The sequence below is a fragment of the Pavona decussata genome, unplaced genomic scaffold, assembly GCF_977016875.1.
Source record: "Pavona decussata unplaced genomic scaffold, jaPavDecu1.1 SCAFFOLD_438, whole genome shotgun sequence".
In the NCBI taxonomy this organism is placed as follows: Eukaryota; Metazoa; Cnidaria; class Anthozoa; order Scleractinia; family Agariciidae; genus Pavona; species Pavona decussata.
Genome location: NW_028145793.1, coordinates 554,970 through 579,041, shown reverse-complemented (window position 1 = coordinate 579,041; position 24,072 = coordinate 554,970). Strand labels below are relative to the sequence as shown.

The window sequence follows — 24,072 nt, the reverse complement described above, 5'->3', positions numbered from 1 at the left end:
GATAAATGGGAGGCTAGTCTGCACGCTTTCTTGAGCTTGAAATTTTCAAACAATTAAGATGGCACTTAAAACCCTTCCCACAAATTTTTTAAGTTTGCAGATTTTTGAATCTGAACATCCTGATCACTGACAGTTCCATAATAAACAATGGGGAGGGGGGTCATCAAGCTCCTTTATTATTTATAACCATTTATTGCAAAAAATAGGAGTGTTTTTCACAGGTTATGCAGTTGCTATGGTAAGATATAATGTCGAGTATACAACCATAACTTGTTCACCAACGATTAGACACTTATTTGATACCACTGTTGTTGTATCAATTAACTGATAAAGAGTGGTACTAGCTATTGATTCATCAAAGTATCAAGTTGTAACATTCTACCAAAGTATCAAGTATCAAGTATCGGTGCTCAAAATTACTTTCAACCGAGCCACATTAAAGAAGCAGTCCAACATGTTTCGTTTTGTAAATAAGTAGTTTTCTGGAAAAAAAAAAACTAAGGAGATGTTCAAAGGAAATAAAAGGAACTATAGGCTTTCTGTACAATTATTTTTCATTTATTGCGTGCAGCCGCCATGTTTCGTTTGTTTTGTCTTTTTCGGGGATCCAAATAACCTAATTTTTATACCGTAAATTATTAGATTCCAATTACATTTAATATTTAACTAAAGCCTTATTGAGTCCACATGAACATGCGTGCGTACCTCATACATTGGTTTCATAATAAGATGGAAAGCGAAATCACTTTAGTCCACTGGCACGCATGATTGTTGTCGTTTCAAATGCGCACTGGCTGAGCCATCTAAATTAAACGCTACCTGTAGCACCATATGAACAGGGCACATCCCTTAAAGAAACTTTAATTTTGCGACTATTGCTTTTGTTATCACGTGGAAATGTGGAAATAAAAGGTTAGAGAAGTGCTTAAGGACCCATTGACGAATGTAGTTGCTAAGTTACGTAGGTGGTCGCGGAGATCGACAACTTCGCAGGCTTTCTCTTTCGGGAAAGTTGAAGTTCGCGGGTCAGGCCTATTTGGCTAAACTACTCGCACCGTCTTAGGTAATGTTCTCTCTATCTGAAAATCGTTGTTTGGAGCAGATTTGCTTCCGGGAATTTAACAGAGAGGGGTGCACATGCTACAACTATAAGAATTTTGTAAAATATCCATCCCGCTCTCACCTCAAGTTGAAAACGTCAGTGCTTTCCACGCAGCTTCTAAAAAGTTTTAGTCTGCCGACTTTGAACTTCTTTAGCTCCAAACCGTAAGAATAAGCTAATTATTACTTGGGCCGTAAGGCGGACCGAGTTAAGGTTTCGGTAGCATTATCAAATTCTTTTTTTTTTTTTACTTTTTGGGGTCGCGATGGGCCGAGAGATAAGACTTCGGGCCACGAGTTATTGTTCTCGGTCTCGTTTTTTATACTCGGCTGGTACGAGTTACGTTTTCTGTCGTGTTATCAAATTCTTTAAATTATCGGTCGCGTTCTTTGTTTTCGGGCCGTGAGGAGTGTTTACAATATGCGAGCCAGACGTGCGAGGCATGAACAAAACATGCGAGGCGTGCGAGGCATCAACAACCCCAACATAAACTACTAACCGTTAAGCTAACCCGGGAGCTATTTAAGCTAACCTAAGTGCTATTTAGGCTAACTGGAGTGCTCTTTAGGCTAACCGGAGTGTTTTTTAGGCTAACCTGAGTGCCTCAAGGTTAGTTTTGTTTAACCGAAAATTTGGCAACTAAATCAGTCTATAACCTCGCGGGCCAAGATAGATAAAGATGTATCACGTTTACTAGAGAAAAACAATCAACGGTAGAAACGGTTTCTGTCTTTAAATGAAAGGTGAATATCAAATGCTTTCCCCTGAATTTCATTTAAAAATATAAACAGCGAAACATTGAAAAACGTACAAGGATATAAACGTACGTGTGATGCGTAACGTTGCACTAGATCGGGGGGGGGGGGGGTGGGGGGGTACTCAACAGATGCTTGGGTAGGGAGTTGCGGCCCGGGCGTTCAAACTCTGACCCTGTTTAAGACACAATTCTCCGATTTCGCTATCCCGTTTAAGACAGCATTCAAAATTTTCAGGCCCTTTCTAAGACATTTAACCCAAAATTACACCCTGTTTAAGACTAGAATGAAATAAGAGTACACTGTTTTCTTACTGTATTTTAATGCATTGGTAATCACAATCTGTTAAAAGCCATTAGGTCGTATAGGGATACTCTATTTAAGACAGAAAGTGATGAAATAGATACCCCGTTCAAGACAAAACACCCTGAAAACCATACCCTATAGGGAGTAACCCCCGGGTCTAGATCATACCGAAAATTACGATACGTCATTGACCCGGCGTCATATACATATTAGGACCGTACAAATGGTTTCTGTCTCTAAACGAAAGGTGAAAACGTAAGGATTAAAGCCCGGGGATCATAAAAAGCATTCGTATGACAAATGTCGTTTTCCCCTGTATTTCATTGTGACTGCAAGAAATGCAATTCTATCTGGTGGTTACTTATTGCCTCACTATATCTCTGTATCTATCTATTTGGTAGCCTGCGAGCAAGCTCTCTTGGGGATGGGGGGCGGGAGGGGAAAAGAGGATCCCCTCCCAAGAGAGCTTGCTCGCAGGCTATCTATTTGGGAGAATTGGCGATGCTGAGGTTATCACTGTTAAAAGATTGTAGGCTTTACGCACCACACAGTCAAATATGGCCCGAGTATAAGCTGGAAACAGCTTCTTGTTATTCCTGAAACCGTGTTTGCATCGGCTTAGTGACCACGTCATGATTGCTTGACAAAATCTGGCTTTTGACGTCTACTGAGCGGAGACTGAGAGTGGGGCCATTTTTTTTTATTTTTTATTTTTTTTTAATTTTTTGTTATATAAATTTTTTTAAATAAACTATAGTGAGCAGCACACAGCAACATATCTTGTCAACTTCTTCTAGACGCATTACCGTGGGGTTTGTCTTTCCTTTATGCAATTCCGTAGGTACGTGTGTTTTTACGAAATGTAAACTCTAAGCATGAGTTAGGTATATATACAGGCACATTATGTTGTATTTTTAAACTCCCTGACGAAGTGTGCGTTAGTCACACGAAATGCGTAGGAGAAATAAAGAAGTTATACGACTACAGTTCGCTGAGTGCTGGTCACTAGTTTAGTTTTTATTAAATTGTGACACACATCTCGGTTTGTCATAATCAGCAGTTCTTGATACCATATCTCAGCAGGCAATGCTATGCACTTTGATAGGTTTCCCGGTCACGTCCACATTGATTTACTGAAATACATGTAGTGTATACCATCTTAAGAACGTTTTCAGCCTTAAATCGCAAAAAATATAAGAACGTTCAGCCTCAGCTCCAAAGTTAGACGTCCTTATAAAAAAAAACAGAGTGTAAACAGTTTATTTTCATAAAAAGGGCCCCACTGAATATCACTTTCGTGATGTGGGCTCCCTGTTTAAAGATTGTTATTATTATTATTATTATTATTATTATTATTATTATTATTATTATTATTATTATTATTATTATTATTATTATTATTATTAAAAAGGACTGCCGACTGTAGTTTTAACTTATTCTCTGTCTCGTACTCTATTCGGCACGCTGTAGAATACCGACATATACCCAGTGGGTTTTTTTTTTTGGAACAAATACGGGCTTATAAGTTAGCTAACCACTAACCTCGTTCTCTTTTTGGCTGGCACTACAATACTTTTAGGTCAGTTCGTTTCTTAAAATTGGAACATGTGCAGTAATCTTAGTCTCGAGAGTACATATTTGCTTCTTTTTCACCATGCACTGATTAATTTGGAAAACTTTTCTTTCATTCAGACATGTGAAGCTCCTTAACCATCACGATAGCGTTCTTATATCAAAAATATTATAGGAGTAATACCATGTAAGTCGTATAGCTTAAACGAAGAAAAACATTTATGACCCGTTTTGATATTTATTTTTATATCAATCCTATCCGATAACATTTTCGCATCAGCAAGGGACTTTTCCTATGGCTTAAACTTAATTACCTGATGATTTACTTGTAAACTGAAGGCTTGTAAATTTGAAGGTTTCTGACGTTTGGCCTTTCTTGGTCTTTCGTAATTGGTATGTACAAGTGATAGTTACATGCTTGTATATATACACAGAAGGTAAAACGTATACACCTCGACGTACAACACGTTTACGGATTTGTGTTAAGGAAACGAGTTACATGCTTCAGCAAGGAGTGACTGAGGCCGGTACACGTGCGTGTACCATATGCGTGACATGTTTGCTACATGTACGTGATGCATTAAGGACGGTGCCTACTAATACCGAAGTATTTTTGTGCGGTTTATGACTATGCGGGAAAAGCAGATCTCAGCAAGGCCTATTGGAATCCAAAAAGAAAATTGGGGGTAACCACGCATTTTTCAGAGATAATTAAGCAATAATATCTCTAAAAAACGCCAAAATATAAAGCAATGTATGGGATTTTTTCCTAAATTGAAGCTTAATTATCTCTGAAAAATGCATGGTTACCCCCAATTTTCTTTTGAGATACCAAAAGCATTTGGTAAGTTCTGCTTTCTCCGTATAGATTTAAACCGTGCAAAAATATTCCTGTATTAGTAGGCACCACCCATAGGAAACCCGAGTATCTCGCGATGCGCAGAACGTATGCGCAGTAACAATAGTAGGCACCGTCCTTAAAACGTTTCCCTGTCTTGATTGGGATATTTCAAATTGCGATTGTAAAAGATAAAAATTTTGTCACAACATAAACGTACTTCTTGTTTAGAAATTTGTTTTTAAATAAGGTTAAACAAGTGAGTAGCACTAAACTTCCAAAATATAAAAATGGCATTGAGTTGGTCAGGAACTCTTGAACGATGACCTGGACCTTCAAGTTCCGACTTTACGGAAAACCTGGGAGTTTATTTTCTTGGAAACGCAATGAAATATTTAAATACCCAGTACTGTAAGCTTTAATTTGATATGGGGTTTTAGGTATCTGTGATGTAACTGAGAGGCGCTATATCCGTTTAACTGAAGCCACCCCTGAAGGTACACGGTAACCTTAACGCAGCTTAACGCAAATCCGTAAACGTGTTGTACGTTTAGACCGTTTTTAAGTGATAGTTAATAATATCTACACAGAAAGTTAAAACTTTCTGTGTAGATATTATTAACTATCACTTGTAAAACAAATCCCTCGTGAGGTAAGCAAAAATAAAGCCAAAAGTTTGCTTAGTGCTACTCACTTGTTTAACCTTCTCAAAAAAAACCCAAACTTCTAAACAAAAAGTACGTTTATGTTGTGACAAAATTTTTATCTTTTACAATCACAATTTGAAATATCCCAATCAAGACAGGGAAACATTTTTTAAAATGTATCACGTACATGTAACAACATGTCACGCATATGGTACACGCCTCAGTCATTCCTTGCTGAAGCATGTAACTCGTTTCCTTAACACAAATCCGTAAACGTGTTGCACGTCCAGGTGTATACGTTTCACCTTCTGTGTATATATACAAGCATGTAACTATCACTTGTACATCCCAATTAAGAGAGACCAAGAAAGGCCAAACGTCAGAAACCTTCAAATTTACAAGCCTTCAGTTTACAAGTGAATCATCAGGTAAGTTTAAGCTATAGGAAAAGTCCCTTGCTGATGCGAAAATGTTATCGGATAGGATTGATATAAAAATAAATATCAAAACGGGTCATAAATGTTTTTTTTCGTTTAAGCTATACGACTTACATGATATTACTCCTATAATATTTTTGATATAAGAACGGTATTGTGATGGTTAAGGAGCTTGACATGTCTGAATGAAAGAAAAGAACTCCAAATTAATCATTGCATGGTGAAAAAGAACCAAATATGTACTCTCGAGACTAAGATTACTGTACATGGTCCAATTTTAAGAAACGAACTGACCTAAAAGTATTGTAATGCCAGCCAAAAAGAGAACGAGGTTAGTAGTTAGCTAACTTAACAGCCCGTATTTGTTCCAAAAAAAACCCCACTTGGTATATGTCGGTATTCTACAGCCTGCCGAATAGAGTACGTATACGAGACAAAGAATAAGTTAACACTACAGTCTGCAGTCCTTTTTATGAAAAATAAACTGTTTACACTCGGTTTTTTTTTTTTCATAAGGACGTCTAATTTTGGAGCTGAGGCTGAACGTTGTTATATTTTTTTGCGATTTGAGGCTGAAAACGTTCTTAAGATGTTCTTAAATTACATGGTATACACTACATGTATTTCGGTAAATCAATGTGGACGTGACCAGGAAACCTATCAAAGTGCATTGTCTGCTGAGATATGGTATCAAGAACTGCTGATTATGACAAACCGAGATGTATGACACCATTGTTAATGTTATTACAAAACATGCCCTAAGTATTTTGGTTAATTTACATTTGTTACCTTGATTTTACAGACAGATTAGCAAAATAAAAACGTTCTTAATCGACTCTCAATGTTCTTAATACGTTCTTAAAATTTTGGTTAATCTCAGCCTCAACGTTCTTATAAAAAAGGTTCTAATAAAAAAAAACATGTCGGTATTCTAGTGCGTGCCGAATAGAGTACGAGATACGGACTAAGTTAACTCAACAGTCGCCAGTCATTTTTATGAAAAATATGCTGTATACTGATGTTTGTATTCTAGTGCGTGCCGAATTACGAGATACGGACCAAGTTAACTCAACAGTCGCCAGTCATTTTTATGAAAAATATGCTGTATATGTTTGTATTCTAGTGCGTGCCGAATAGAGTACGAGATACGGACTAAGTTAACTCAACAGTCGCCAGTCATTTTTATGAAAAATATGCTGTATATGTTTGTATTCTAGTGCGTGCCGAATAGAGTACGAGATAGATACTAAGTTAACACTACAGTCGCCAGTCATTTTTATGAAAAATATGTTTTATACATATGTTTGTATTCTAGTGCGTGCTGAATAGAGTACGAGATCATAGAGCCAGTCATTTTTATGAAAAATATGCTGTATATGTTTGTATTCTAGTGCGTGCCGAATAGAGTACGAGATACGGACTAAGTTAACTCAACAGTCGCCAGTCATTTTTATGAAAAATATGCTGTATATGTTTGTATTCTAGTGCGTGCCGAATAGAGTACGAGATAGATACTAAGTTAACACTACAGTCGCCAGTCATTTTTATGAAAAATATGTTTTATACATATGTTTGTATTCTAGTGCGTGCTGAATAGAGTACGAGATCATAGAGCCAGTCATTTTTATGAAAAATATGCTGTATATGTTTGTATTCTAGTGCGTGCCGAATAGAGTACGAGATAGATACTAAGTTAACACTACAGTCGCCAGTCATTTTTATGAAAAATATGTTTTATACATATGTTTGTATTCTAGTGCGTGCCGAATAGAGTACGAGATACGGAATAAGTTAACTCAACAGTCGGCAGAATAGAATAGAAAATGCAGTCAGCTTATAGTAGCCGTCGTGACCTATGACGAGAAGGTCATAAATTCCGGTATTTCATAATTTGTCATAATTTACGTTCATACTGTTTTCGGCACGGTACTCGATTCGGCACTTTACACCGCCCACCATGCAAAAGATATTTTAGGTGATCTGACCGCGTTTAAAAATGAACTTTATTAAGCTTATAGTAAGGAGCGGTGTGAAATTGTTTTCCTCTTGTGATTGGATCTTGATGTAGAATATTCTTATGTATAGAAACGGTAACTGGAGCAAGTCGTCGAGAATCTCCCTCAAGAATCAACTCAGGCGATTGAAGCTCATAAGTGACAGTACAAAAAAAAAAAACGGAACCAAAGTCAGTTATTTTCTATCCTAAATTGCTCGTGTGTCTACTATTAAGATTAAATTCGTTACATTCCTAGATACACTCTTAAATTTTGCCGCAGTGTGACAACGCATGCGTAGCATTATGGAACAGTCCTACATATACCAAAATGCGCAGCAGGGACATTTGCTGTTTGTGGTCCTGCGCGACAAAGTATATAAATCTCAGCTTAATATTTCCTCAGCTAACTTCCAGTCTGTCAGAATAGCATATAGTGCTACCTTCATTTAGGGCCTCTTCATATGCATGAGCCCGGTAGGCGGGACGAATTTTGTCTTCTGTTCATATGGGAAATTTAATCCCGGTTACCGAGATGAAAAATGTCTAAAAGGCCCCCAGAACACCCGTGGGACCGCGTTCCAACTTGTTCGCGACCTTACAAGCCATGCGCAGTTGAAAATGTTTCGTCACGGACAGTCCCCGGCCGGGGCTGGAGTGTTCATATGACAAAAATTTCCAGCTCGGGCCAGCCCGTTTCCTCATATGAACACATCGAAATTTTTGTAAAGAAAGGAGTGACGAGGCGCGATCTCGGAAATCGAACCAGCCCGGTCGACCGGGCTCATACGAAGAGGCCCTTAGTCCTTCGAAGACTCCATCCTGGACTAAGCCGGGCAAAATCTACGGGGTGGCACTAATCGAAATAGAACAACAGCAGGCGGAAAAGCAGAACCTGTAGAACTTGCGGATCCTGCGGAGCCTACTAAAAATTACTTATTTTTAAGCAAATGTGGCATCGCCTTACGACATTTGGTTTCCTTGCATTCTTATCTAGTTTTTCGGACGACTCAAAATTAATGAACACGGTTAAGTTTCAATTTGGAAAATGTCATTATTTTTATGTGTACGAAACTATCCCGATTCCATCCTGGAAATTGCCGCTCAAGTTTGAAAATTCCGTTGGTCATGCCAAGGAGAATAAACCTACAAAGCTTTCGCTAAATCGCTTTTTAACCATCCGCTAATATAATACATTATTATTTGACCAAGTTCAGTTTTCACTCGCTTCACAGCTGAGATAAAAGGATTCCAAGTGGACGCTCAAACTTGATACATTTAACCGGAATCGCGAGGGCATAGGTCGGAACGTGATCTAGATCAACAATCTCTTTTGATTTTTATTCATTAATCCATATTCCAACACGTAACGTTTTCTTGACACTGTCTTGAATTGTATCATTTAGCCAAGAGCCAGGTGTTTTATCTCTTTTCCTGTTAATCTTTTCTCCCTCCTGTGAAGAAGAGTCGCGGTCTAGTCTAGCACAAGCACGTGCATTCTTTTGTTTTTCCTAGAAGCAAAGCGCAAAATTTAGGGAAACAAGATGCCTGCTATACTGGCATTACGCGAGATGCCGTGGCTGATTCATTTATTCCAACTGTGTGCTTCGCAGATTTATAAAACCATCCTTGCTAATGGAATAGTTTGAGTCACGAAGATCGCGTTACGTTGTTTCCCTTGTGTTACGCTACTCAGGGTTTCAAGGGAAATTGCGGGAATTCCATTGCGATAACGTAAGCTTCTCAATGACCCCTTTTCTGTCTGTAATTGTAGTCTAAGACTGTCAAAGAAAGCACGATTCCTTCGCCAGGAACTCTCCAATTTCCACCGTTTTAGATGTCGAGTGCTTCTTAGAAGTTATTCTTTCGATTTACCGCTTCAAAATGGTGAAATTTCCGTTTGAAAACGGCACACTTGAGTCCAGAACATGTACAATATGCAGAACAATATGGCGCCACAATTTAATCCAGCTGTAATGGATAAATCAAATGATGCGTTGACGTCACACAGGTAGGGGTGAGTGGGTCCCTCCCTCGCGATAGAAGCGACAAGAATAGATTTTGATTGGCCTGCTGTCGTTGAAGACAATCAGAACAATACATCCCGAGTAGGAGAGGGGAGAGTTTAAGGAATAAATTAATGTACCGATTTGTAGCTACGAGGAAGAAAAAAAAAAAGAAATCGACCCGTTTTTAGACACGGTATGCCCCCTCAGGGCATCCCGCGTAAAAAAACATTGACAGCTAAACAGGCATCTATCGATGATTGCACTTTTGCATTGATTTTCATTAAAAAACAAAACAGACAAAAAACGTTTCCTGACAGGATACGTTACATCAATTTACTGTGTACAACTTTTCCAACCGGTTACAAAGCTGGCCCCAGTTGTTTGAAAGGTGGATAGCGCTATCCACCGGATAACACAATTGATTTTAATGCTTATCCATTGGGTAGTGCTATCCACTCTTTGAACAACCAGCGCCTGCTCTTCAAATCAATTTTTTTTTCTTTCTGTTTTTTTTTTTCCTCTTTTCAATTAACATCATTATAGCTATATATAGTGCTAGAAGGCTTAGATGTCACATCTAAATCTACTTTTATACATGGCAAAGGTTGCCCATCGCGCCACGCCATCACGTACCAAACTTTCTGAATACCGGTTGATTTAATAAAATGAAGACCATATCTTTCGAGGGTCATTCTAAGTTGCAAAGATAACATCGCAAGGTGCTCAAATTACAACTTAAAAGTTCTAGATCATCCACAAACAAGATGATTCTTCAATAAAAGGGAGATGATTATTATTCGGACAGAATAAAGAATCTTAATGTTGAACGTTGCCATCGGACTCACAGATACGTAAACGTTCTGACGGCCTAATAGAGCGTCTAGGGCGGATCCTGGGGGGGGGGGAGGGGGGGGTTCGGGAGGTTCGATCAAACCCCGTAAATTAAAACAGCTAACGTCAAAAGCTTGTAAAAATATTAAATAAATGAATATTAAATAAATGCAGAAAGTTCATAACCAAGTTAAGCCTCCTCAGTTCAATAAAGCTAAAACATGTTTTTACGTAGCTTTGTTGTATTTTTATGAAAAAGAATGGCATTTTAACTTTAAAAAATGAGATATTAAAACACGCTGACTTTGCCTCAGAATAGCGGAAATCGCGTTTCCGAGGACTTAAAATTTCAAACTTTTGCGGGGGAAGATGCCCCCGGACCCCCCTACTGGGGCGCCGCCTTTCATCGAACCCTCTCCCCTAAAAACCTGGATCCGCGCCAGATCAGAGCGTGGACGCTATAATCTCATTTCATCCCCAAAATCACTGGAAGATATGTAGTAAAGTCAAGCAGGAATTCAACTAGATGAATGTAAACTTGGTTTTGCGACGAGTTACGAGATATATTTCTTAAACTCATTAATATTCATCAATTAACAGAAAACAAAGAAAATCACTACTGTGGCTGTGGTTTGGATATGTGTTCCAAATTACCATGAAATTTTGCCAACTTTAGCCTTGAATTTCTCCAAGAATTATTGATCATTTGAGAAGTCAGAATCAAACACTCGAAAGTGTGTTTCATCAGATATCCAAACACCTCGAAGTCGTTTAATAAAAAGGCGGCTTCGCCTCGTTTTTTCAACCTACTTCTCAGTGTTTGGATATCTGATGAGACACACCTTCTCGTGTTTGATATATTATACTCCGTAAGAACATTTCGCTACAACGAAACTCTCTCCCTTACAGTGAGAAACTCTCTGCGTTTCGATCTATTGAAACAGCTTATATGCCAACTTTATATTGGTGATGACTCACGGTTTTTACTAGAAGCAAAGGACAAATTTAGAAAAACTTTGAAGACTAAACAGGCACCTATTGGCGAGTCTACTTTCTACAATGGCATTGGTTTTCATAAAAAAACAAAACGGAGAAAACACGTTTTCTGACATGGGATATGTAAATCAATGTACCGGTGTTTAATATTTCCAGCCGGTTACATAACTGCCGGCGCTCTAATCCAATTTTTGTTTCCAATCAACATCATTATAGTGTTAGAGGGCTTCGATATGTCACGTTCTAAACTTTCCATACCATATCTTTCAAAGTTACAAAACAAAAAAACCATCGTAAGATGCCCAAATAAGGCGCTAAAATAAAAACTAACACAGCATGAATTATATAATATTATCAATTAATGATGAATTCCCGCAAAACGGCCACACATTCCGAACATTGCTACATTTTTCAACTATTGAAGTGCAGGGGGGGGGGGGGGGGGAAGAGGTGATCCTAAGTTTTCATTTTCAAAGAATTGTCCAGGATTGTAGTCTGAAGTGTATGCGAAAGTCGGTTACATTAGTTTCCAAAATTTTAAACGTTGCTCGATGTCCATATTTTTCTTTCTTGGGCTCCGTGCGAACAAGAAAAGCAAACTGAAGGCGGACGCGATGATAAAGCGTGTAGAAAGATTGGGTCAGAATAAATAATAATAATAATAAAATAAATAATCGTCATCATAATCTTCATCACACCAATAATATATAATAATAATAATAATAATAATAATAATAATAATACAATGGTGATAAAACGTGGAAAATCGTTGGGCAAAAAATGATTATATGTAAAATGAGTAAAATATAACGAAACAATATTAAAAACAGTACCATTATGTAAAACTACCTTCTGTTATGACTTATAACTATTAACGCCAAGGACATCAGAACAGTAGTCTATTTTGATAAGTTTTGATTTTTAGTTACCATAGCGGTTAATGTTTATCATGTGGTTTTGTAATCTGACCTTTCAGCGTCACCACGCGCATACAAAAGCAGCTTTAGCGTTCTACCGGAGTATCGCATGATTTCGCATTGTTTTCGCGTTGGTTATAATCTTGTGGTTTCGAATTGGTTTATTTTGAATTATTGCAATAAATCGCCGTTAACGGTCAACTTTGGTTTTCCGGGGTTCTTTGCATGCTACTCGACCCGTAAAATAGTCCCTGCACGAGCCCGCTCATGGTTTGGTGCTAGTCGCTGCAAGTCTTACAATTAATATCAATAAAACCTTAAGTAAAGGGGCGGGAACAGTGGACGGAAAAATGACCTTCCCCCTTTTTACCACCCGTCATATTTTCGCGATCGTCCTTTCAGTAGTTCAGATGTTTCACATCATGAGCAGTCATCGGAAGTGAAGAAATAGCATCAGATTGCAACATTTATACGATATCATATCGAACCATTATATAACATCATTTTGTATTTATTTGAGCCATCAGCGAGGACATTTACAAATTGATCCGGCCAGTACAGATTGAGTATCAATGCGAGGGAGACGTTGAAGGGTACATCATCCTGACCATCATAACATAATGAATGGAACAGTATTTACCGCAACAGAAAATCCCTACTATGACTTTGAGATCGAATCCAGAGAGAACACTCCAACAAGAATTTATGACTACGTCGCTAGAGAAAGCGTTGTTCCTGTGAAAAATAGAACGACCACTGGGAAGCAACGAGAAGAGAAGAACGGCCGACTCCCATCGACACCAGCTGAACATTCCTGTGGCCACTCAGATGGGGCGGTAGTTCAGCGACTTTTGTGCATCGTAACCGTTGTTGTTGTCGTTGCCTTCGTGACCGCTACTGCCACTCTGATTTTGGCGTTAATGATGATCATGTCGCAAAACACTTTGACAACGGATTGTGCCACGGTGCAAGGTAAGCTTTCGAACGCTGGTTGTTAGTGGCGTAATCGAATCGTTGAAGTAAATGTAGGATAAAACGGGTAGTCTATCAGACTTACTAGTTCCTGAGAGGTTTTTTTTTTTTTTTTTTTGGGGGGGGGGGGGGGGCAAAATCTGTGGATTGGTCCCACTTGGTGTACTAAACTCTAAAATGACGGCAGTAGAGTTATCCTGCCATCTTTGAGGGTATTGACCGAAAACATTTGACTCCACAGGAACGATGTGTCAGGCAACTGATTTAAATGTTTGTCTTATTCAAGACTAGAACCTCTTACGATTAAAAATGAATTGGAGCAACAAAAGAGCTTCTTGTTCCTCATAATTTAAATATGAGATCACTTTTCCCTTCCCCCCACCCCAGGACTTTAATTAAGTACCATCTAAAGAAATCATCTTCTATCGTCAACTGTTTCCGAAAACTCGTCGTTTTGTGTCTTAGCTTGTACCGACTTTAACACCATGAGTCAAAAGAATTGAGTAGGATTTCCGAAAGCAATTCCTGTATTTTGATAAAGAATTCTTACGTACAAGCCTTTTTTTTTCTACCGACCACTACGTTTTGAAAAAGAGGACGCTTGCAGCTGCGGTTTACGTCCCACACATGTGGTATGTACAGTCGAGGACAAATCAAAATAAGTGGAACTAAAACTCGCTCGCTGGAATCGTACTAAAACGGCCTAATACACCGCAGACGGATTTTCACCTCAAAAGAATAACGGAAAAGGGCGAGACATCACATGTGTTTACGCTGTCGCGTGTCGATGTTGGCTCCGCTGATTGCACAGACAACAGTACCAATATTCTCACACAAGGACTGTTTTTTTTATATACTTTGTGGGATATGCAATTCTCAGTCAGAGAGTGACCTTCCCGGTGATGGAGCAAGAAAAACAATGGGAGGCCACTATCACGAATTTCTTTGAATCACTGCGCGACCTCATTAGCAAGTTGGCAAAATGCATGGTAAATCGTTAATGTTTTGCAAAAAAGAGAAGAAGCCCTGGGGGGCACACCTTGGAATATTGGTGGAGTTCTCCAAACCGTTACCCTATTTCAGAGTAAAATTAAATATCATGTTCTGGCCTCTAAAATCCATGGCCATTGTTAGACCTTGGTCTCTGGAACCCATTCTCCCTTCTGTGAAATCCATACCCGTTTTCCTGCCCGTTTTGAAACTTTCACACCAAAATGGTTAAAATCAATACTCGATTTCAGGCCAAAAACGGCTCAAAAACCATACCCTTTCGGGTCTCACATACCTGAAAAGCTTATATAGAGGGAGCCCCCGGTGGTGAACAACGTCTCGGAGGCACACCGCATGCACGTAACATAGATTTGCGGTGGGAAGGAATGGAGCCATGATACATTTGACAGGGAAATGTTAGAAACCTATTGATTTAAGCTGTCAGTGTTCTTATTCAGCCACCGTCCATGTGTTAAAGAGGCAATAACAACTTTATATTGACTATCATTTGTAGGCATGTAAACAAATACAAGACAAGAAACAAAAAAACAAATTGACAAATAAAAAATAATCACAAAAACGACGCTCAAAATCTTAGCTACATAATAAAGGAAAAGCATGTCCGTCGTCTTTTAAAGTTTAAGATATGCCGCGCGTAAAAAAACGAAAGACGCTCCAAGGCAGTACCACCTAAATAGATCTCCAAGCCATTATCCGCGTAAAGTGTGCCGAAGGTGTATTTGTTGACAAATTGAGTTTGAACCCAAATTGTTGGGCGAATTAATCTTGATATCCTTTTTAAATACCGCGCTTGAGAGGAAATCTGATAAGCTCACCTTTTGGCAAAACATTATCATATGATAGTCACAACAACAGAATTTGTCAGGGCTTTTTAGTAATTTCAACAATCTATACATGTTTATACCGCCAGTTTATTGTCCTAAATACGCCCTTAGGCACGTCCGCAACTTCAATGTAAATAATCTAACAGAGCTACCCTGTAGAAGTGAAGCCGTATTGGATAAAAATATATAGCTGCAAAGCCAGCCTTTTGTCATATGTTATCACTGGTCATTGCTGCCTTTTCTCAAATTTACTGACTACATGAAGATCCACCAGGATCCTGTGCCTTTACTTTGTCCGATTGGCCCTAGCTAAATGTAAAAGTACCGACATTGTTCCTCTCACGCAGAGTTTTCGTGCTTGGTTGGCACGCTTTAAAGCGTCGCACATATCATCGGGTCAAGTGACCTTTAATTATTGTCACGGACAAATAGATTTTTTAAAATTACAATGTCAAAATGTTTCGTATCCGACAATTATTCCCAAGGGAAAGTGTTCCTCTGCTTCTTTGAAAACGATACGTCACGATAGGCACAAGGCCCGAGGGGGTGGAGGAAGGGGTAAGGCCTTTTAAAATTTGGTTTGAAATAAGCGACTCGATACTTCTTGGGCTTGAAAATTTACTGGTGGAGTTTTCTGACGTAGAAAGATTTCGGAGAGAGTTTTATGCGAAGAATGGACTGTCTGGAGATTAAGTAATGGGCATGAGGGCCACAAAATAGGCTGCACGCTTGAAATGAAATTAAACCTAATTCACATCTGCTATAACTGTGCAAGTGGAACACTAGCTTATGTAAGGTCTACCAGGAGTTTGCCTGGGTCATGTACTTACTACACGTTTCCTGGTAACCTGATTACCTCAATCGAGAAACTGTATATCGGTTAAAAAAAGACAACATTGAAACATGACAATGTCTAGAGGTAGTCCATGTAAGAGTTACAGACAGCTACTTTAATAAACTGTACCTACAAGTTCCTTGACGGAACGCAAGCTCGATAGGAGCTTCAACAAAAGGTGATGATACCGAGCAAAATAGTAAACCTGCCCTGCAACCTGAAATGACATCCGTGACTCGAAGCCTGCGTACCCCTGTAGGCAGAATAGAGTTCATTGAATTGCCACCTGGGAACTCCACGCACAGTTTTCGTGCTCGTTGCTCATAATTGGGTAAATGAGCTGCAGCTGGCGATAATGAACCATCCCTTATCTAGGTCTCATTAATCTAAATTGGTCACTTCACGATACATTTCTTGGTGATTTCCGGGCTCGGAAATGATATCCCCATACAGGAACTGCTAACTGTAACTTCCAAACAGAACTCTGAATTTGGCTTTAAAAGACTACTATTATTAGGTGAATATATCATGGCTTTCATTCAGCGAAACAAATTCGTTCCCCAACGAGCATGGACACTTGAAGAGACAAAAATATCGGGGCAAGTTGAAGAAACGAAAATTCCACATCGTCCCGCAGTACCAAGAGTTTTTCAAGGTGTGGTTGTGAACCCATCATTCCAAAGACCTAACGAAACTATTGAAACTGTCCATGAAGAAGATTTTGTTGGGTCGCAGTTAACGGAGCCTCCACAAATGCCCCACATCCCTCACTGCACGGCTATCAAGAGAGAGAACATAAACGTTTTAAGGGAATGGGATGTCAAGAGCAGCAAAGGCGAAAGCGTTACAGAAAGGGCATTGCCTAGCAGACTGCTTGTTGCCTTGATGGCAATTGTCAGTATTTCGTCATTTCTTGCACTTCTGTTAACACTGTTGATTCTCTTTGGATCTGTTGAGACAAGAAACTGTTCTTGTAGCGGCAACGTGAACCAAGGTAAGAGTGTTGATAAAGATATCAACTTATACCTCAGACTTGGCTTTATACAATACATATGCCACGGGAATTTTGCAGCCATTCTTCTCCGGACACCAATAAACCAATAAATTCACTCAAATAACTCTTCTTTTAATCTCTCTTGACAACCACCTTAAGTTTCTACCCCAATCAGCAAATTCTGCCCGTTTTTTACAGCTTGAGGTTTCCTATGCAAGCGTGGTATCACAGCAATTGTCGGCACGTGGCAGCGAGAGTCTGATGTCTTGATGTCTGACGCCATGTGTGTGTTTTTTCTTTTCTTTTTTTTTTTTTTTTTGTAAAAAAAAATAAAGTCTTTCATCTTTACCTCCCAACCTCAGCACACTCAGGTGTCGGCTTCGCGCTTATCTTTCCTACTAGTTTAGGCAGCTAATTTAATCATGTAATTGTAACATCTGTTTAGTTTTAAGATAAAGTGAAAGTAGTCGCAATTAAATGGAGAATTCTTATCGTAATTCTTTATAAAGCGCGTGAAGTCGTCGCAGAACCTGATTTGACAACGACAACAACAATCTTTTAGATGTTGACGGTTTGGGTCGAATGGTGAAGTGGAAAGAAAGCAATAGGCTTATATAATACATACACGTGTCTAGTATGCACGTACATACACGTGCCATGCCATGTGAACACGGAATACAAACATAATATACAAAAGCCAGAGTATCGAAGGGTATATATAGTGATAAAATAAATCGAGAGATTTAATGTATATAAAAGAATTACCTTCAGGATAATCGGTTTATCGCCCAATATTGTTTCAGAAATTACTTAAGGCATGAAAATACCTTTGGATTATTTTCCTACTCCTACTACCCAGTGGATCCAATACATGTGCCAGATGTTTACAAGGCCGCAAAACATACCGGAGCGGAGCGAGCAAATTGAATGATCCCAAAAGTGAACCACAGAAGGTCCGCGAGTCGGAAATGATTTCTTTTTGGAACCGAGCTCGTTTGTGCGGGGCCGGACCTGTCATTTGTCTTCCTGTACTATACAAATGCCCATTGTCTAAAAGATTGAGGATAGTAAAAAATAAAAAAAATAATAAAAAAGAAAGAAAGAAAGAAAGAAAGAAAGAAAGAAAGAAAGAAAGAAAGAAAGAAAGAAAGAAAGAAAGAAAGAAAGAAAGAAAGAAAGTAAGAAAGAAAGAAAGAAAGAAAGAAAGAAAGAAAGAAAGAAGAAACTAGTGTCTTATACCAGAACTACAATCTAAAATTACATTAGCTAAAATAGAGGAGAATAGGGTTTTTTCGTCACAGTGTTATGCAATTTTTCAGTCAGTCGTGGCATGGCGTTTAGTGGCGTGTTATTCACCAAAAGAAATAGACCAGCTCCAAGGATTTTCTTTTGTAGAAAGTTGAAAATTAGTAACTCACTCGAAAAAGAAGAAGAGTTAAATCTAAACACGGACTCACAGTTGCTAATATCATTACTTAGATTGTTCCAGTCCTTAACGGCATTAAAAGCTAATCACTGTTTCACGGCCCGGTTAGTTCTAACAGTTGGCAAATGGAAATCGTTGTCGTTACTTATGCTTCTCTTTTAAAGAGGTCACTGATATAAATGAGATGATACTGGATTATTTTCACACATATAAATGTAAAGACAACAATGATAATGCCTGCGTTGACATCTGCGGGTGAAGAATGAAGAGCGGATGGTCTAAGGTAATCTTAGAAGTTACAAGCTTTGCACGAGTGTGGAGTTATTTTACTCCCAATACTTGGTGTCCATAATAAGAAATGGCAACACCAAGATATTTAAAGTACAACAGCTGAGCAAAGCGTGGTAGAAGGTGTTTGACTCGCTTTAACAGGCCAAGGCGCTTACTTAGCTGATAACTGATCAATATGATCTGACCAGGTCATATGCGATAAAATCCTGAACCGTAATACTACCAATGAGCATTGCCTTGGTTTTGTTAGTGTTCAAGGGAAGCTGATTTTCTTTAACAAGTGACACTGTGCTTCTAGTGTCTGGTGTGTGGGCTTCCGTTGTGCTGACACTGTTGATGTTATATGTAGTTAGGCCATTGGGAAGGGGGGTGGGGGTGGGTTAGGACAGGTACGCCGACAGCTTGACCGTATTTTGCCGATATCTCTTTGTAAATGAGGTAACGCATATTACGTCACTGAGATACCTTCTTGATAAGCCAATTGACGCCCTCTTCGGTCATTTGGTTTAGCCACCCTTCTAAAGATTATAGTGAAGTTTTGTCAAGACATTTTATTGAAGTCTTGTCAAAGCATTTTATTTTCTTTTTAAAGGAGCTGAAAGCCCATCCCCCAGTGTTGGCTACTCGCAACTTTGGAAGAATTTACAAGACCTTGAACATAACATCACATCTCTCAGAGAAATGTTGGTAAGAATGGTGGAGTAAAAACGTATCGTTTACAGTAATTTTTCTTCTAGCTAATTTACTTGCGTGCCAGAGGGATTTTTTGCATGAGCGGCTACCGTGAAGACGAACCAAGACGGAAAAGCCGTTGTGTCACATCACGCTTTCACGGCGGCAAGGCAGCTCCTCGCCCATCTAAACTTCAGAGAACTAAGATCGATACTAGAAATTACACCTAAGGCGGTCCTACAAAGGACACAATCTGTGGTTCCTTCCTTGTTAGATCGACAGACGATGAGTCTGGTACAACACTTGGTTGATTATTGGTTATTTTTGTCTAGTAAAACTGACAAAGCACTGCATCTTATTTCAGATGACCAACATTAGCAAAACACAAATTCTCAGGGGACCTCCTGGATACAATGGTACGCAGGGCTCTCCTGGCGTTTCGGGTCCACCTGGTCCTCGTGGATATAACGGTACCCAGGGCCCTCCTGGTGATTCTAAGTCTAGCGGACTGTCAAACTGCTCTCACAGAGAAGGAAAAAGCCCTTCGTCCAGCTCAGGTCCTTCTGCTTATACAGAAGTCACAATTACTGAACCAAATGTAAGTCCTCGGCAAACATTAACACCTTAGGACAGCAAGGAAACAAAAATCATGATAAAGCGTTTCTCGTTCGAATGGTCATTGAGGTAACAAAGAAATATTTTTCCACTTGTCCATTTACAACGTGAGTAACCAAATTCTCGAAGTTCTTCCGAGCTAAGAAAAATTCTATGGCCGTAGCAATCTTGCTGTGTCTTTAGGTCTCTTTAGATCGTAAAAGCACTTGCTACCTTGTCATGTATTCTGACTGTTCTCGCCTTGTCGATCATTTTGCTTAGAACTAAAAATGACTTAAAGTTTATTTCTCCCTGAATTAGCATTCAAGGTGAAATGGGAAATGATTTAGGAGAGAAATAAAACAGAATTATAATTTTGAACACACAACAAGTCCCTTCAATACTGAAGCAACTTCGGTGTTGCATGGTTTATTTAAATCAACTCCAAGTCTGGCCGTTTCACACAAGGAAAGTTTTCTTTGCAGGTCTGTATTTGACAATTTTTGCTTAGTCTTGTGTTTTCGAGAAGTGTTTAACAAAGTTTTCCTTCACTCACAAGTCTCAGGGGCAACCTTGCAACGGTTCATTTCGGCGGATCAGTCTGTTAGGATGGCCTTAATCGTCTCAGAAATTCGGATTTATTAGTAAATAAAATGTAAAGGTTTCTTCGGCAAAAGATCAGCCAAAAATAAGTTCTTAACACTGGAAAACTAATTGCATTTCTTTGTTCGGAAGGGGCAAATATGTCGGCGCTTAAAATGCGTAAAAAAGTAAGCTAATAATATTCAGGGAATAAAGTTCCATTTCCTAAAACTTTCTGCAATTTAGATTTTCAGATAAAGCATCTGAACAGAAAAACACAAATGTTTCTTTAAGGAGACAAAAAACGATCTGGGAACAGGGGGACAACATTATCTTTACGGCATTTTGTTTCAAATGTTTTTGTGGGTGCCTCTGTATAAGTCTCCCTGTTATTTTAACAGTTTCTGAACAATTTCAATGAGAAACTTGCTCACCCTGAACACGCTTGCAAAAAAACAATCACAACAGTTCTCAACGAACCTCCTCAACTGTGTGTAATACATTTTTGTGTTTTTGCGTTGCAGGGCAAAAAATTCCTTGGTGTTAACTGTGGAACAAATGATGCAAAAATTGTTACGCTCAACAGCATCGTTGTTTCAAACGGCAAGAGAAAGTACATCTGTGCTTGCGAAGGTACTCTTGATAGAAGAGTAAACAAAACCATGCATTGCATCGTTCACTACTGGGAGTGTCCAACATGAAGTCGAGAAAGATTTGTCTTAACTTGCAAGATAGACAAAGACGTCTCAATTTCTTATTCCAGATTAACTTGCTTCTAGTCGTAAATCACCAGAAAGCGGACAACGTAAAAGACTACAGATAGCCTAGCTATTAATGTATTATCTCATTCCAGATTAACTTGCTTCTAGTCGTAAGTCACCAGTAAGCTCTAAAAGGATAGATAGTTTAATACGGACGATGTAAAGGACTTCAGAGAGCCTAGCTATTAATGTAGAAGTACTTGTATCAATTAAGCCAGTGGTTATAGAGTAATAGAGTTTGTAGGTTCATTTAGAGCGTTACTGGACAGCGATGGGCATAAGCGCTATAAACTTTGTAAACCGCGAATTTATATTACTTTTATTAGTTTTTTCACTGTCTGTCAATAGTCTGTGATACCATGGATAGTGCAAGAACTAATTAACACTAGAGTAAAGAGTAAATTGCATCGAAATTGACGATTGCACGATTATCTGGTTGTTATATGACCTAAACTTCGTTTTAAAGTAAGATAATATTGTTAGTATAATGAAAATCATTAGATGAAAATAAAAGAGCAAAACCCTCGATTAAATTTTATGGCAATGCTTGCAGGTGTCCGCCATTTCTCTTTTAAAATAGGCACATTGCAGAGTACCTAATTTGTTCATGTTTGTCACGGAATTATTTCATGTGAGTATCGCTGTTGCTTACCATTCAGAGTCAAAGTAAGAGAGTAAGTAGGTAATTTAAATAAGTTCCTTGAGCTGATAGGATGAGAATATTTTCGAAGTATGAAAAAGGTCAGTTGGTCAGGCCTGTGCAATATGATTCCGTAGCCTCGCATTAATGATAGCCCCCAAGAAAGATCCAAGAATAGATGTCACGTCTCAACCTATAAAGAAAGCTTCATTAAATGAATTTTTTCTTCTGGTTTAAGTATTGTTCTTCTCATGAATCATTCACTGCACCTAATGTTAGCGGCGTAAAACAAGACCAGGAAACACGGATAGTTCCTCGGAATTTTGGTGGGGGGCAAATATTACATTTTACAATACCTTTTTGCAATCTGATCTCCATAATGCATATTTCACCACGTCAAATTAGTTGTTTGGTTTCCCTTTTCCTTAATTTTCTCTTTCTTTCGTTTCGAGTACAACAGAGAGAAATTTGTTTAACAATACGCTCCCAAACTTTCGTAAACCCAATTTCACACCAAAACGGCTATTTGTAAAATCTGCACCCGTGTTCAGAACCATATCTAAATAGTTTGTTCACTCCCGTTACAGACCGGTAACACTTTTTTATACAATGTATGATTATTAAAATAAAGTGAGGTGGTCGTTGACCGTCGCAGATCGTGATATCTGATGTTTTTCATCGCGCAGGTCATTGCAGATTTCATTTTCATACTTTCCCACATTCCGTCTACAAAAAGAGCACATCTCGGTTCCCTCGTGACATTTTTGTCCCATACAACAGCCACCAACGACTCGCCAAGCCAATCAGTGTTGGACACTAAATTAACTTCAATCGGTTCGGTACAATTAAGCTCAATTAGGAGGAGAATGGTAAACTAAAAATAAACCCATTTGCTTTTTAACTTTTGCCGACAGCTCATCTGGTGATTATTATTCGATCACTGCCATCTCGTTTACCAAATAATTTCGCCAGACTTAAAACAGAAGAAGCGCAAGGCAACTTGTCGGTATGATACCCAGTCAGTGCGCTGACCAATAACAACTATCCTCGTGTGGTTTTTATTTCTTGTTGGTAATTCTGAAATGTCTGTTAATTTTGTGATGCACGTTTTCAATTGAAGATTCGTGAAAATTGGTCAATTAGAAACCTTCTCACCGCTTTCCGAAAACATGCAAAAGAACCGTATACCTGTTGACCCCTTTTCACAAGTCCTTGAGCGTCCTGACAACAGCTTGACCAAGTTCTACGAGCGTTTGTGTTGGCCATGCATGCGCTATGTCAAGTGTTTTTAGCGTCACGGGAACCGTTGCGTAATAGCCAACATATTAACAGTTTTGTATGAGAGGAAAACGTTGACTATTTGAAGGCAAAATTTCGATGTTTTTGTTTTTTTTTTTAACAATAACTCTCCCGTGACGTCCTTTAGGTCTTGCGGTTGATTTTGGGTCCATGCAGTTGAGTCCATGCATTCAAAGTAATTTTCACGGAGGTTTAGTTCACTGTTTTACTACGGTATAAAAAGTGGAACTAAGGACTAGAGACTGGTCAGTTCTCTTTGATGGAGGGATGGAGGCGAAACAATAAATATTAACAGAAATTCATAATCACGCACACCCCCATACCCCTTCCTCTGCCTCGGGCCTTCTCCCCCTCCTCTCAGAGTCTATGTTCGTTAATGAGAGGGGTTACAGGCCCTTTCAGAGTCAGAATCAACGTAGAGATCAGAAGCTTAAAGCTTGCATGCAGATGCTCTTTGATGACAACGTGTGTTCACTTGTAAAAGGTGGACCCAGGAGCAGAAACGCCACCATGAAAGTATGGAAGATGGAGTCATAACTGGACAGTAAGAAGTTTCAAACCTGTGATTAGCTCATATATTACAGATATTTGTTGGCGGGCTTGCTGGAGTAAGCGCGCCCGAAATAAAAAAAAAAAGAGGAGAAGGGTGAAGAATAATAGGTGAAAGGCAGAGAAACGAAAGCTGAAAGGGCTTGACACAGCTGCTGGAAATGTTCTGTCCCAAATCTGCACAGATTACAGGGTATCACCCAAGTCTCTCCTTCGAAT

General features: G+C 38.9%; 1 protein-coding gene across 1 annotated transcript; it reads left to right on the top strand.

Annotated features, from left to right (window-relative positions):
* Nucleotides 1-5,533: 5,533 nt before the first annotated feature.
* LOC146450632 (uncharacterized) lies at nucleotides 5,534-21,891 on the top strand. Its single transcript, XM_085100184.1, has 6 exons — nucleotides 5,534-5,648; nucleotides 12,931-13,375; nucleotides 19,349-19,443; nucleotides 19,793-20,026; nucleotides 21,129-21,397; nucleotides 21,488-21,891. Exons 2-5 carry the CDS (start codon nucleotides 13,024-13,026, stop codon nucleotides 21,303-21,305), a joined length of 858 nt encoding a protein of 285 aa, XP_084956310.1. The 5' UTR covers nucleotides 5,534-5,648; nucleotides 12,931-13,023; the 3' UTR covers nucleotides 21,306-21,397; nucleotides 21,488-21,891.
* The last annotated feature ends 2,181 nt before the right edge of the window (nucleotides 21,892-24,072 follow it).

Excerpts from the sequence above, each read along its gene's own strand:
- LOC146450632 (XM_085100184.1), top strand. The coding sequence starts at position 13,024 with ATGAATGGAACAGTATTTACCGCAACAGAAAATCCCTACTATGACTTT. Across the intron at positions 19,444-19,792 it reads CATCTCTCAGAGAAATGTTG|ATGACCAACATTAGCAAAAC; the intron begins GTAAGAATGGTG and ends ATCTTATTTCAG. Across the intron at positions 20,027-21,128 it reads TCACAATTACTGAACCAAAT|GGCAAAAAATTCCTTGGTGT; the intron begins GTAAGTCCTCGG and ends TTTGCGTTGCAG.